We start from the raw sequence: 15,162 nt of genomic DNA, 5'->3' as shown, positions 1-15,162 counted from the left end.
GAAGCCGGAGTAGTACAACTTATGATTACTGCACAAGTACCCCCGGTTTAGCACATGGAATGGGTAAGTAACGGTATGCCCTAAGCAAAAAACTCAAAATGTCAAGCTGAACCAGCACAACAGCAGGTGCAGTAATAAGGGAAAAGGGTTTTATTTTCAGTATGTTGCCATTTTTACAAAAAGTACAAGATAATGACAAGCAAGAACAAACAACCTCAGCTCATTCTTTGGAGATCATATGACAGACAGGTAGAGAGACTGGAAACCTTCTACTGCAGTATTTGTTTTACAGGTCTGACTCAAAACTAAGCTATGTTTCCCAGCTGCCAAGAGATTACAGCATTATCACATGCAGCGGATAGGAGTTACCCTTTTCATCCTTAATATGTGCTGTATTTTTATTTTTGCCCTGTTAGAATAGACAACGATTTCAGCGACAGTCCTTGATGTCCATAGTAACCACAGTATGCATTTCATCGATGATTTCAAATTCGGAAACATTAAAACTGAAAACTTGGTTAACAGAGAAACACCATTGGTTACAGAACACGTCTGACGCATGCGTTTAAAAACACATTGCAACAGCTTAAGAGGGATTTGCCTAATTAAACATCTGTTAAAGCGTGTGTTTACAAAATGCAACCGTTAATGCATTGTTAAAGCATGGGTTGATTTTGTACATGCAAATGTTAACAGCTTTTTAGGCAAATCTCTTTTCAGCTGTTGTGATGCATTCTTAAATGCATGAGTCAAACACAACTGTGACTGCACCCTCAAGATCATTTATAACCTTTACTTTACAATTTTACTCAGATTTTTTGCAGTTTTAGCGCCTATTACTCAGTGATGTTCAGTATAAATTTCCATGGTGCGGATGGGGACTCTCTTGGCAGACACTTCATGATCAATCTAGTTTTTTGAGCTGAAAATGTGGTCAGATTATCAGGGTACAGGGTTTATATACACTTTCATTTCCCTTCTGAACATTGTACTAGTATCGGACACATAGAAAGAGAGATGAGACAGATCAGAGATGAGATCCATCAGATGCATATTACACACAATGAAACTCTCCAGCTCTGCTACATCTCAGCTACACACTGTTAGATCTGATGTGGCTCACTCCCCCTTACCCCAGATAAAAAACTTATCTGCCTGCAGCTTACCAAATGATGTGTTGTTGTTTGCCGGCAGGAAGTCGGTTAATGTGAGCTTGTCCTGGAATGCAGGGGGGAGGGGCTAAAGGCAGAGATCAGAGAAGAGCTTCACAGCATCACACAGAAAAGCTGGATGGCTGCCAACCCTAAAGTCAGAAGATGCAGGATTGGATTCCAGGGGCAATTGAAAATGTGTACAGCAGGACCAGTATTTTTGTTAACAACAATTAATTAGAGAATGTGTTAATTTGTTATCCTGAGTACATTTTAAATACTTGTCTTCATGGGAATACTAATTTAACAATTTAATCTGTTGACATCAGAATCCTGGAGTAATTTGCACCTGAAAAGCTTAACATTTATTGAGGTTTTCAGACCATTTTAGGCAGTTTTCTGACCTGTCCAATAAGGTGGCATGACATCTGGACGTTTGTGCACTGGAAAATTCAGTCCCCAACTAATAGCTGGTCTAAAGTACGACGCCACAGTCCAAAACTCCTCCAGATACATCATCTAGCTTGATTTATCTGGCACAGAATAAAACGATTGTGGATTCTATCTCTCTTTGTTAAATCTCCCCCATTAGGTGGCAATCATCCTACGCTGGGGGTAACCCACTCCCTCCCCCCTGCATGCCAAATGATATATATGGTGAGCTGTGTGCGACAGGTCAGTTCCTTGCCCCACACCTCACCCACTCCATCAGGCACAACTCCTTTCGCGCCCCTACGAGCCCACTTGCCCCCAGTTATAATTCCTGAAAATAGCATTTCCCAATTTTTCACCAGTGATGGTTAATGAAACCAGTAATTTTCAAACATTTTCTAGACAAATTTCTAGATTTATCAAAGTGTATGAGGATGAATCAGCTGCGTGTGAAGTGTGATAAGTACTTTACTAACATAATTTTTAATGAGATTTGCTAAATTTTATTTTAAAAAAACAACATCCGTATTGAGTGTGTACTTGCCAAGCACAGACTGCTATTATCTGCAGACGCCGTCTGTGTAAAATTTGAAATGGTTTGAAGACTTTCCAAATGCACTTTATCTGCTCAGGATAATCTAAGAGAATTGGTATAATGAAGAGTCATAAGAGAAGGTGCTCCAGGGTTATTACATGGTTCATACAAGGAGTCATGAGGCGACATGTTATACAATTTGAACGACCAGCTTTTGGGATCCTTATAATAAAATACATAAAATTGATTAAAATGTATTTTATACACCCACAGTGACTCTCCTTGCACTGTATTTCTCCGATTTTCCTTCTTGTTATTTGTTTGTTGATTTCAATAATTGTAAAGTGCTTTAAAATAAATCTAACGCTGGATATCAATTTACATCTCTGCAAAAACCACGTGTTTTCATCTTGTCGTCATATACAATGTAACTATTGGTATGAAATGATGAGTGGTCTTAGCCCAGAATTACAATGTAGAGTAACTGGATGAACCATAAAGGAGATTCTTACTCCAGACATGGATTTGCTAAATAGCAAAATAAAGAAACCATCTGCCTTTTTTAATCCTCTAACCTGGGATTACACGATTCTGAAAATCAGAAGACAATGACCTAGAAATAAAGAGCACGTTTATGAGTTAATGTTTACAGAGTAAGACCAAGCACACAGCAATGTCATACGATTTGCTTATCGGCCTGGTCATTTTGCTAGTGGAACGGGGAATGACCGCTACTACAGAGGCGTGCGAAAGAGCTACTAATAAGGAAAAGACAAAAAGCTTTGATAGAACACCAAATAATAAGAAACATCTAAGAAAGCAGTTTTCTAGAGATGATATCAACCCAGTAAACAGAAAATTCTATCCTGTGTTAGGGTCAATGGGGCAAGCCATGGGCCCCATAAATTATCAAATTTCTAAGTAGTATTAAGTTTTTGACATACAAATTTATCCAGTCCAATGGACAGGTTGACCGGGGTACTGGAGGGGACATAATCGCTTTACATTGGAAAGATCCTATATTTCAAAATAGATAAAGGACATGCAAGATTATGTCTCTCCAGCACTGTGTGCCAGCGTATGATTAAACCTTGCCTCACTCACCACAATCGATATATCGGGAGGCTCTGGCCTCTGATAAATATGGTGTAGCATGGGTACAGGCCATGTCGCATGCTGGCCCACTCCACACCCCTCCTTGAAAAAGTGGCTTAATGGGGTTTTCCCACGAAAGAAAATTCACATTTCAATCCCCAAGTGATGTTAACCCAACAAAGATCATTTTAACCCCTTGCTTTAAAATGTTACTCAGTTGTATTGCTGTTTTAGCTCCTTTCACTCTCTAGGCTGGTCAGTGTAAAATCCCAGGGTAAGCAGACACATTATGACCCATCTAGTTATGTGGGGTGACAATGTGGTTACATTATTAGGGTAAGTGTGTAAAAAGACTTTCATTTAGCATCTGACAATGTACAAACACACTGACACATAGAGAGAGATGAGAGATTACACAGAGGCTGACAGACTTTTACAAAGTTACACTGTGAGCTCTGCTACATCTCACATATATGTGCCTGCCTCCCCCTTTCTCCGGATCACATATCTCCTTGTAGTTTGCAGTCCCTCTCGCTGCTCATGATCTCCTGGCAGGAAGTAATAAGTTAGCGTCTCTGAGCTCCGTGCAGGGGGCAGGGATACAGGCACACAGCAGAGAGAGAGCAATCTCATTTGCATGTTGTCACACAGAAATCCAGATGGCGGCCCGACCCAAAGACAGAAGTTACAGGGTTGTGTCAAGGGGCAACTGAAATTGAGTACACCAGGACTTAAAGAGACAGGTTGACTTATATCTGTGAAATGATGCATTTTTGTTAATAACAGTGAATTAGAGAATGTGTTATTTTTTATCCTGAGTACATATAAGAAACTTAACTTCATGAGAATATACCTTTAAAGAGAACCCGTCATGCAAAATAACCCCCCTAGACTAAATATATTTTCATAAACTGCCATTAGAGAGCATTGCCTCTATCCCTTCATTGTCCCTCTACATGCCTGTAAACCTAAGCAATGAGGTCCTAAAGCTGTATGCAAATGACCTGTGAAATGTCCAATGAAGCATTAGCATATTCAAGCTGTCCACTCTATTCATGAGTGGGAGGCACAGCCACACCCCCAGTGCTTGACTGACAGCCTGTATAATGATGTGAGGCTGTATAGTGATGTGCTTCCTGGTGCTGGTGGCCACACCCCCTGCCTGTGTGTGTGTTTAGGAGAGATACAACAGCTCCAGGCAGCCATTTTATAGCAGAACATGTCAGGTACTTGTGTAGCTGATGTCTGTGTCTCTGTATATTAGGAGGATGCAGCATGTCAGCAGATGACATACACACACTAGCCATGCTTTACTATACATTACACACAGACATGAGCAGGGGGAGGAGAGGGGAGGGGTAACAGGGGTGACATCACTGCCTCTGACCATGTGACCAGCCTCATTTACATGATAAAAAATAGATGATTTTATAATGATTAATGTATGAAATAACTAGATAAAGGCTGGGATGGGATCCTTGAGAGCTGCTCCAACAGGTAGTAGTGACAGGACAAGTGACACAGACCTGATGACAGGTGTCCTTTAAGGGGAAATAAATTGCAATTCCTGATCGGTTTACAGGAATTATGATTATTTCAGGGCTTGAGAGCCAGTAAATTGTACAAGCACTGATAAATATCTATCTTTATCGATACCACCAGTAATAACGTAAGCAAAGAAAGTTTTACAGGTGGATTATACCGATGCTAGACTCCTTGCATCAAGTATTATCCACTCTACTGTATAACCCTTTCTGTGTAAAATATAACATATGATGGAGATAGAGGTTAGATACTAAGATGCCCCACTATCACTTTAGCCTTTGATGCCAATATGCCCTGCCACATGTCATCATAAAGGTCTCTTATGTGTAACACCCATTTTGGTCATTTTATAGGTACATTTTGTAAATAGTAGCAATGTAAGGAGGTAATCCTCCCCAGTGTTTCCTTCACTGACCACCATGTCCACAACCAGATTATTCACAATTTCTTGTTTCGCTCTGGCAAAACACTGGACCAATATGGCAAAACTGAGCTGAAGGAATTCATAAGAACAAGCATGTGGTATAAAGGATTTCCTATTGCACGGTTTAAGCACTGAGTGATGGTCATAAGAATTCCTTTTTCCTTAGTATTGTATAGTCATCAATCTTAAGAAGATTTTTACTAAATCTTTTTCCCACTTTTTCATTAACGTTGTTGGCAACAGCCAGGATTCTTGTAATTACGTTTCTAAGGTCTGAACTTTCACTACAATCAAACTTGATCTTTGTATAAACCGGTTGTATTAAGGGTGCAGAAAAACTCAACTTCAGAGTTTGTGTTGGTAACTCATTCTAGGAGTGTTTATACCGCTAGCCAAAAATCCTCCCATTCACAATAAACAAGGATGAAATATATACATGTATAGGTAACTGAATCAAAAGTGCATTAACAACTTAATTCAGGATCTGGATACAGACCAAAGTAAAATGTATGCAAGTATGCCGGACTTTAAGACAAGGAGTCAGTAAGTGCTAAAGGAAATCTGCCAGCAGTAGCAAGGATTGCAAACGGAGCCCACTTACATGCTGGTGTGTGCACCCTCCAGCAGGATCCAATCTTCATTTAGCTTTTTATTACCTTGTTTATAAAAAAATAAGGCTTTACAATTATGCAAATGAGCCTGAGGGGCTCTTGGCTCCATTAACAGCTATTAAGCCCAGAGCCCTAATTTGCATAATTTTAATAACCATTTTGTTAATAAGGGCATAAAATACATGATCCTGGAGGTAGATGTCCTTTAAAGTGTCAGAAATCAGCGAACAATGTCCCCACTTTTCTATTTGGTTTGTGTTTAAATACAGTAAAATCTTAACCCCTTATCCCCAACTGACCTAATAGCAAGGCAACTTCCCACAAACGTCAGTACTACTATGTCTGCGGTATGGCACTGGCTGACAACCGTCCGTAAAGATAGAGGTATGTGCCCCAAAACACTACCAAAAAAAATACTTCTCCCATAATAATAAGCCCTCAACTAGGTTTGTCACCCAAAATAAGTAAATAAATAAATAAATAATACCTCTGAAATTTCCTCCAATTTAGGTTCTAGGTAAATCCAAAAAAAAAAAAAAAAAACAGCATATAAATGAGTGATTGACATAATCAGAGTGACCAGCCCAAAATAAATGCTAGAAAAATCAAACAAGAATTTATGATTATTTCCTCCAGCAGGTATTAAAATCATTGGGTTACCTTTTTTAAAATATTCATGGTGATCTTTCACTCCTGTCCACTCCCTGTACGAATATATAGATTGGGGGTCACTATATAAAAGTGTCAGGGCCTCATTAGAGGTGCTACCAGTGGGAAGAGAGGTCACAGCTACTAATAAGATTATCATTTGTCTAGCTCAGGGGTCAGGAACCTTTTTGGCTGAGAGAGCCATGAACGCCATATATTTTAAAATGTTATTCCATAAGAGCCGTACCACATGCATATGCCCCCCAGTAGATAGGTAGTCCCCGTGTCACGGGTGCCCTTGTGATCTACGTCTCGGATTGCTGGCACATCTGTGCCCCTCTCCATGGCAGCGGCCCTTTCCGAGCTCACTCAATTAAACACTTTCCGGCTCCCATCCCAGGCTGGCCAGCGCGCGTGCCCCGGTACTCACAGATTTAAAGGGCCAGTATGCCGCTAATTGGCGCTGCCCACTTCCCGCGTTCCTATAAAGACCAGTGGCTCCCAGCATTCCTCGACAGATCTTAGTGCTTCATGCCTATGAGGAAGCTTTCCACAGTGTTTCCTTCCCAAGTGTTGACCTCCTGTTGTGACCCCGGACCTGTTCCTGATTCTGTTCCTGAGCTGCCAGCCCTGACCTCTCGCTCCGTCCCGGACCACACATCATTGCCGCCTGCCTTGAACGTCTGCCTGTTCCTGACCACGAAACTGCCTAGTGATCCTGTACTTCAACCTTGGCTGCCACTGTCGAACCTGTGGAACAACCTGGTGGTACCACGCTGCAGCAAGACCATACTGCTTTGCAGCAGGCTCAGGTGAAGACTGGGTACCACTTGCATTCCGGTCCAAGGTGTCTGCTTACATCATCATCCGTGATGATCCAGGGGGTTCACTACTCCAAATCCTTACACCCACCACATGCCTCCCAATAGATAGGTAGTCCCAGCTCATAGCCACAGCACATGTCCCCCAAGTAAATAGGTAGGCACGGCACATGCCCCCAAGTTAATTGGTAGCCACCGCACATGCTTGCCAGAAGATAGGAAGTCACAGAACATGCCTACCAGTATATAGGTAGCCCCATCACTTACCAGCGCTCCCTGCAACCAGATCCTCAACGCTCTCACGCTCTTCTCTTTGACCCAGGCTTAGACAATGGCGGTGATAGCACCTGGGTCATATAAAGGACGTAGGCAGCGGTGACATCGCTGCCTGTGTCCAGTGATCAGTCTAAGAGACACACAGGAGCCATCACTATTAATTAAAGATCTGTCTGAGAGCCAGATGCAGCCAACAAAAGAGCCATATCTGGCTCCCGAGCCATAGGTTCCCTACCCCTGGTCTAGCTGATAGCTAAAGGTCTCAGGTTTCGGTGTGCTGCACCATTATGGCCGCTAACTCACATGCGAATGCCGCGGTCATGAGTGTATGTAGATCGGTTGGGAGCCTGGAAGAGGCTCCTAGGTCTGCCAGAGGCAGTATATTCACATAATGCAAGACAAATGTATTGCAATATATAAGTGATCATACGCACTAGCATGCCAGGCCTAAAATATTATAACAAAAATATATTTAAAGAATTATAAAAAGGCAAAAGTTCAAATCATTACCTTTTCTCTAAAATGCATATATAAATAAAATCAACAAAATTGTGAGAAATCCATGAGTGTCCAATCTATCATATTATAAAAATAATCATCCCACACAGTGAACGCTGTACTGGAGAAAAAAAAAATTAAAATTGACACTCTTGTCACCATAAAAAGTGATGTAAAAGTGGCACAGTTCTCAAAATGGTAAAAAAAAGAATATTTAAAGGGATATTCTCATCTGGGCACTGACATTTAATTTAACCCCTTCCCGACGACGCGTGCTGAGCCCTCTCCATAGCCGGTAAGTCTTTGCAGCAAAGGCTTACAATAGCACCGATCGCGGGTGTTTTCATGGCGATCGCCGCCGGCAGTGCTGCCGGAGGCTTCAAAAAGATGGCGCCACCATCTTGCCGCGGATCTTCGCTCCCCGATGACGTCACGGGAAGTGGTGATCCGTTGCCATGACAGCTTCGGACACCACGAAGGCCCGAAGCTGTCTCGTTTTAACCCATTCATTACAATGTGCTATCACAAAAATCCCCATATACTGCTATATTGCAGTATGGCAGTATATGGTAGGATCGATCAGACAACCTAGGGTTAAAGTACCCTAGGGAGTCTGAAAAATAGTAAAAGTAAAAAAAAAGTTAAAAAAAAAATTATAATAAAAAAACCTAAAAATTCAAATCACCCCCCTTTCCCTAGAACTGATATTAATAGTAATAAACAGTAAAAATCATAAACACATTAGGTATCGCCGCGTCCAAAAATGTCCGATCTATCAAAATATAATAACGGTTTTTCACTGCGTTTAACCCCGTAACAGAAAATAGCGTCCAAAGTAAAAAATGACATTTTTTTGCCATTTTGGAAAAAATATAAAAAAATTTATAAAAAATGATCAAAAGGTCGCACAGTCCTAAAAATTATAGCAATGAAAATGCCATCAAAAGTCGCAAAAAATGACACCACCCACAGCTCCATACACCAAAGTATGAAAAAGTTATTGCCTCCAGAAGATGACAAAATTAAAAAAAAAAATTTTGTACAGGAGGTTTTAATTTTTTTCAATGTATGAAAACATTATAAAACATATACAAATTTGGTATCCACGTAATCGTAGCAACCCAAAGAATAAAGTAGACATGTCATTTGGGGCACACAGTGAAAGCTGCAAAATCCAAGCCCACAAGAAAACGTTGCAAATGTTTTTTTTCACCATTTTCACTGCATTTGGAATTTTTTTCCCGCTTCCCAGTACGCGCCATGGAATATTAAATACCGTCACTACGAAGTGCAATTTGTTACCCAGAAAATAAGCCATAACAGAGCTCTTTATGTGGAAAAATAAAAAAGTTATAGATTTTTGAAGGTGGGGAGTGAAAAATGGAAGTGAAAAAAACTAAAAAAAGGCCAAGTCGTTAAGGGGTTAATTCATTTGAAATATACATACATTTTTTTTAAATTATGTCCAACTGAAGAAATGTATCTGTGTGAAGATAAATGTAGTCATACGAGATTTTTTGTCTTTGGATACTACCACCGCTGCTGAAGTGATTACACATAGAAACAAAATTGTTGTTACATATGAAATGGCTGCAAGTTACTGCATGCCCACATCGGACATGTGGTAATGAGCGCTGAATCCAGATGGTCAGGCAGGGCTTAATAGCGCATATGTGGCCACTACTGGCAGAGTGTGGGGGTGGTCATATCCAAGGACAGCTATCTTGGGACCATATAACTACGATAATACTTTTTTTTTTTACAATAACATGCATTTGAAGAAATATATATATGGTAGATGAATTAAATTAAATGTGAATGCCCAAATGGGAAGCCACTTTATGCCCATCCTGCAAAAAATGACACAAACAGCTCCTTACCCTGAAGTATGAAGTTACAGGTGGAATAGAGCGATGCAAAGTTTTGAATTTTTTTTTGTACTGGTTAAAGGTAACAAGAGACATAAGCAAGCTATAGATTTGCGATCGTATACACCGCAGAGTGAAAGTTGTAAAAGCATGGCACATAACAATATGGCGCAGCTGCTTTTTTTTTGCCAATTCCACCACATTTGGAATTCTTTTTTCAGCTTCCCAGTATATGACACATTAATTAAAAGGGAAACAGGGAAAGAAGGAAAGGTGTGAGTGTAATTAATACTTCACTTTTACTAGATCCTAATTAAAAATGGGGAACGTAACCCCTAACTGTTTGAGGGACTGTTAAGCAGTGTTTTCCGCGATAAAATTAAGTCACCACTGTAAAATACGTATATTCTCATGTTGGGACAAAAGGCTAAGCTAATATGTCCCCAAAAAATAATTTTAAGATATTTAATATTGTTAGCTTGCCAAGAGACATAAGCAAACTATAGATTTTTCATTGTATGGACCGCAGAATGAAAGTTGTAAAAGCACGGTACATTACAATATGGCGCAACTGCCAATTCCACCACTTTTAAAAAATTTTTCCAGTTTCCCAGTACATGACACAGAATATTAAATAGATCCACCAAGAACTACAATTCATCCCACAGATAACAAGCTCTCATGTGATTTTATAAAATAAAATTATGGAGTATAGTGAGGATAAAAGGAGGCACCTGGTCCTGAAGGGTTAAATTATTTACTTGACAGTTTTTCAGTATTCTCACTCTTCTAGTTTCTGTAGTGGGAGCCGCACAGTCACATATAGAGTATGATGTGCATTGTATTATTGCAGTGTAAAAGCAATAACACATTGGACATAGTAAAACCTGCACATTGTGCAGAGCTGCACAGACTCCACTTGTCTCTTATCTTGTATGTTGCTACGGCAGCTGTTGCCCTAAATCTGGCAGCTCCATGGCGGACAATGGAACAATGACATGACACAGTGTGAGGGGAGGAGGAGGAGGAGGGGAGCCATCTGTGTCCTGGGCCGCACTATTCCAGCCTTTACAGTAGGCGCGCGCCCCGGTGCCCGGCTACTACCTGCATTACAGTAATCACCTGGATGACGTAGTGCTGGAGTTACAGCAGCAGAGGCAGCAGCACGAGCCGGCCCGGGAGACCCCGGCACTAGGCTGCAGCCGCAGGTTCACCTCCCCCCGGAGCCAGCAGCACATTGTATGACGGGCATGCAGGGGCAATAACAGGATCCAGGCACTTGGAATGGCACTGACCGGGAAGAGACGGGGCAGCAGGGCACTAGGAGAGGGCACGGGGCTGCGATGCACACGGGTCTCCGGAGATGGACAGCTCCTCTAAACACATGAAGCCGCTGTCCCCCGCAGTTCTCAAAACTTGTTGATCGTCCTTGTAAGTTGTATGGAGTGTACCAGCCCGGAGCGGACATAGATATCCCCAGTGTGTGATCTGAACGCTCCCCGCCCCGACTACACAGGACACTTGGATGAAGTTTATGGGGGATATCAGCTTTACTGGAGATGTTAAGGAAGGAGTTACCTCTACCAGAGGGCTGGGAAGAAGCCAGGGATGTGGATGGAAAAGTATATTATATTGATCACACCAACAAGACCACCAGCTGGATAGACCCCCGAGACAGGTAAGAGGAAGCACTGGATTGAGAGGACTCCTCTGCCCTGGATCCTGGGAATGCTGTATCTCTAGGCACTGGTTCCCTCAGATCAAGACATGTAAACACCTGTCATCCCCCTGTACATCTGACCCTGCATGTATACAGACACCTGCCTACCACCCCATCCTCAGTATTCAGACACCTGCCCCCCCACGTATACTAACTATGTAGACACCTGCCCCCCACGTATACTAGCTATGTAGACACTTGCCCCCCCCCCACCACGTATACTAGCTATGTAGACACCTGCCCCCCACTTATACTAGCTATGTAGACACCTGTCCCTTTTTGAGCCTGCACATATGTACCTCTCTACCCTCTTCCACCTCCTTATCCAAGGTTTGTAAAACACTTTCCCCCTATGTTTTTAGACAACTTTGTCCTGATCCTAAATAAATAGAGAAATGTGTTCCCCTAATCTTGTATCTCTGGGCACCTGTACCCTCACTCCTGTATGAATGTAGACATCTCTATGAGTTTATATGTAAATTTAGACTCCTGTACATATAGAGACAGGTTGTCCTAATAAATGCTGGACTGGGGTTCCTTAGGCTCACCAGAGAAAATTACTATGGGGGCCAACTTTTATTCTTATCCCCAGGAAATGGACTCTAGCAGCCTCCAAATTTGGTTGTTTCCTGGGTTTTGCAGGGGTTTATTGTTGGGTTGAACCAGGACCCACCGGAGGATTGTCTGGTACTCTGGTGGGCCAGTCCGACACTGGGTCTAATACAGCTCTGGCGAGTTAGGTTACAGTGTTGGGGTTCATTCATACGGCCGTTTGGGGGGACGTACATTAGGCGGCCCAGCAATATGGCAATGGCCGTCCGACGGTGGTATACTGGGAAAAGATAGAGCCGCTGTTTCTTATAGAGGGGTCACCTCCTCCTACTCCTCCTCCTCCTCTCCAGCGCACGGCGGGCATGCCGCCTGTGAGTGCACCCTTATGTTGTATACTCCTGGAAGCTTTTGAACCCATTGTCACGGATTCTACCATGTCCACATGTATGTAAGATCCCATCCCCCTGATACTATTACAGCTCTGGTGTGCTACTGTAACCTAGCACCTTGTCATTAATATTCTATTGATTTCCTAAGGTTATTACACTTATAGTCATTGATTCTGCAGTGTTTTGTACCTATATGACCATGTTTTGGTTACAAATGATATAGTGTACTTTAGTAATAAGATAAGCCATTCTTGTGACCGCTTTATTCCATATGGTGTCCAGTATATTACTACAAAGAGCAGTATTGGGTAGTCTTAGGGGCACATGTATCGTTGTTTTTTCTGCTGCCTCTATTCAAAGTTATCTGCTGTCTGCTCGCTTGTGTGTGGTTATGTATCTTAGTCTGAGATACGCAAGAATGCGTTTTTTTTTTTTTGTGGTGTGTGTTTGTTATTTTTTTGCAACATTTTAAAGATGATTTTAAAATATGTATGGAAGCAAGTATGGATCTGTTTCTACTTCGATTTACACCTAAAAAGTCTCTAATTTGCTAAAAAATTGGAGGTTAAGGAGGTGCAAAACATCTGACTTGTAAAGATACATTAGGAACAGACTCACGGACAGGCGAACTTCTTAAGACCTTGGTGTTGGCACAAATTTTTATTTTTTTAATGGTGCAGAAAGTTTGCAAAAAGAAAAAAAATGTCATAATAAAGTTACTTGTCCTGCATAAAGTAACAACTGGTAGAGGGGTTTGGTCCTAGTTGCTGCAAACTTGAGAACCAGTTGCATAGAATGTGAAGTATTCTGAAAGCGCCGAGTCCAACCCACAATAATTCGTTACATACCTTCAATATCAAGTAATGGTCATCAATATATTTATCAGTAATGACACATTGTATGTATAAAGATAGAACCAATTGATTACATATAGCCCCGCTAATCCTTCAGGGTCCTTATACAGGCGGTCACCTACTTAAGAACACTCGACTTATATACGACCCCTAGTTACAAACGGACCTCTGGATATTGATAATTTATTGTACTTTAGCCCTAGGCTACAATAAACATCTATAACAGTTATCACAGGTGTCTGTAATGAAGATTTATTGTTAATCCTGGTTCTTATGACAACCCAACATTTTTAAAATCCAATTGTCAAAGAGACCAAAAAAATTTGTCTGGATCTACAATTATAAGGTATACGGTTCCGACTTACATACAAATTCAACTTAGGAACAAATCTACAGACCCTATCTTGTATGTAACCCGGGGACTGCCTGTTCATGTGTTATTTCTATCCATGTTTGTAGAAGTGACAGCAATGACCAAATACTACATCAAGTTGAATGCAAAGACACTCATTTTAAGCATATGTATAAAGTCTCTAATTTTGCTGACCCATAAGTAATTTTAGTATTTTTTACTTAAAATGTTTCCTTTGTCGTACTATTTTCCTGGCTTCACAATATGTAGGGCTGCTTATAAAAAGGTTGTAATATATATTACCTCTTTCATTCCCCATTTTCCCCTCTGGCAATATCCCTACAGGAACATGTATAGCCTGCGGCCACATTACTTTATGCGGCTTTCTGGTGTTAACAGCAGCAAATATCCAATATCAGGGGTTGGACAAACTGTGTTGGTGCCCGGGGCATCTCTTCTGTATACGTCTGATAGTTGTCAGAATGACATTTACTGGTGTCCTGTCACATTGGAGCAAAGCTCTTATTGTCTCTCAGCACCTACAGCATAAGCAACAAAAACTTTTACATTTCTTGTTCAGTAATGTTAGTAATCTCTTTGTACTGGCATCCAGTATGGCCACCTACCTACACCTACTCTGGCCCTGCTGGATTAGTCATTTTATTATATCCCGATAGGTGATGGTTTATCGCTTGAAAACGCAAATGAACGTCAATTCAATTCTGTGTTCCTGTGACTATGACAGAGAATGGAGGCATAAAGACGACTCTTTTGGTCTCCACTGGCAAAATGGAAGTCCATTGTTACTTTCCTGTTGCAGCTTACTAGGCCACAGCTTACTGTGCACTTTCTTCAAGAGCTCAGTTTGGATCTTACAGTATGTACACTCCCACTCCTCCTCTGCGATGCCATGGTATAAAAGATAAAAGAGGAACCTACCGTACATACTCGAGTATAAGCCGAGGTACCCAATTTTAACACAAAAAACTGGGAAAACCTATTGACTCAAGTATAAGCCGAGCGCGGGAAATGTATTGGTCACAGCCTCCCAGCATGTAGCCTGCCAGCCCCCTGTAGTATACAGCCTGCCAGCCCCCTGTAGTATACAGCCTGCCAGCCCCCTGTAGTATACAGCCTGCCAGCCCCCTGTAGTATACAGCCTGCCAGCCCCCTGTAGTATACAGCCTGCCAGCCCCCTGTAGTATACAGCCTGCCAGCCCCCTGTAGTATACAGCCTGCCAGCCCCCTGTAGTATACAGCCTGCCTCCGATGCCACCTCAGGTCCTTTTGTTCTCTTCCGCTCCTCTTCGGGACGTTCAGCTTCTTTTTGGGTCTTCATGCTCGGCCGGCACACAAAGTTACATCAGCCGCTTGCCAACGTAATCTTTTGT

General features: G+C 41.7%; 1 protein-coding gene and 1 long non-coding RNA gene across 2 annotated transcripts in view; one reads left to right on the top strand and one right to left on the bottom strand.

The window, feature by feature from the left end:
• Nucleotides 1-15,162, bottom strand: part of LOC140126459 (uncharacterized) — a 41,257-nt gene that overhangs the window by 15,120 nt on the left and 10,975 nt on the right. The gene's annotated exons all lie outside the window — the stretch shown is intronic.
• WWC1 (WW and C2 domain containing 1) overlaps nt 10,943-15,162 on the top strand; it is a 116,113-nt gene continuing 111,893 nt past the window's right edge. The window contains exon 1 of the mRNA XM_072145956.1: nt 10,943-11,582. Coding sequence (XP_072002057.1) covers nt 11,464-11,582 — 119 coding nt within the window. The 5' untranslated portion in view covers nt 10,943-11,463. The remainder of the gene's footprint in view (nt 11,583-15,162) is intronic.

This window comes from Engystomops pustulosus, chromosome 4 (genome assembly GCF_040894005.1).
Source record: "Engystomops pustulosus chromosome 4, aEngPut4.maternal, whole genome shotgun sequence".
Taxonomy (NCBI): Eukaryota; Metazoa; Chordata; class Amphibia; order Anura; family Leptodactylidae; genus Engystomops; species Engystomops pustulosus.
The sequence above is the reverse complement of the archived record's forward strand: the minus strand, read 5'-3'. Positions and strand labels throughout refer to the sequence as shown.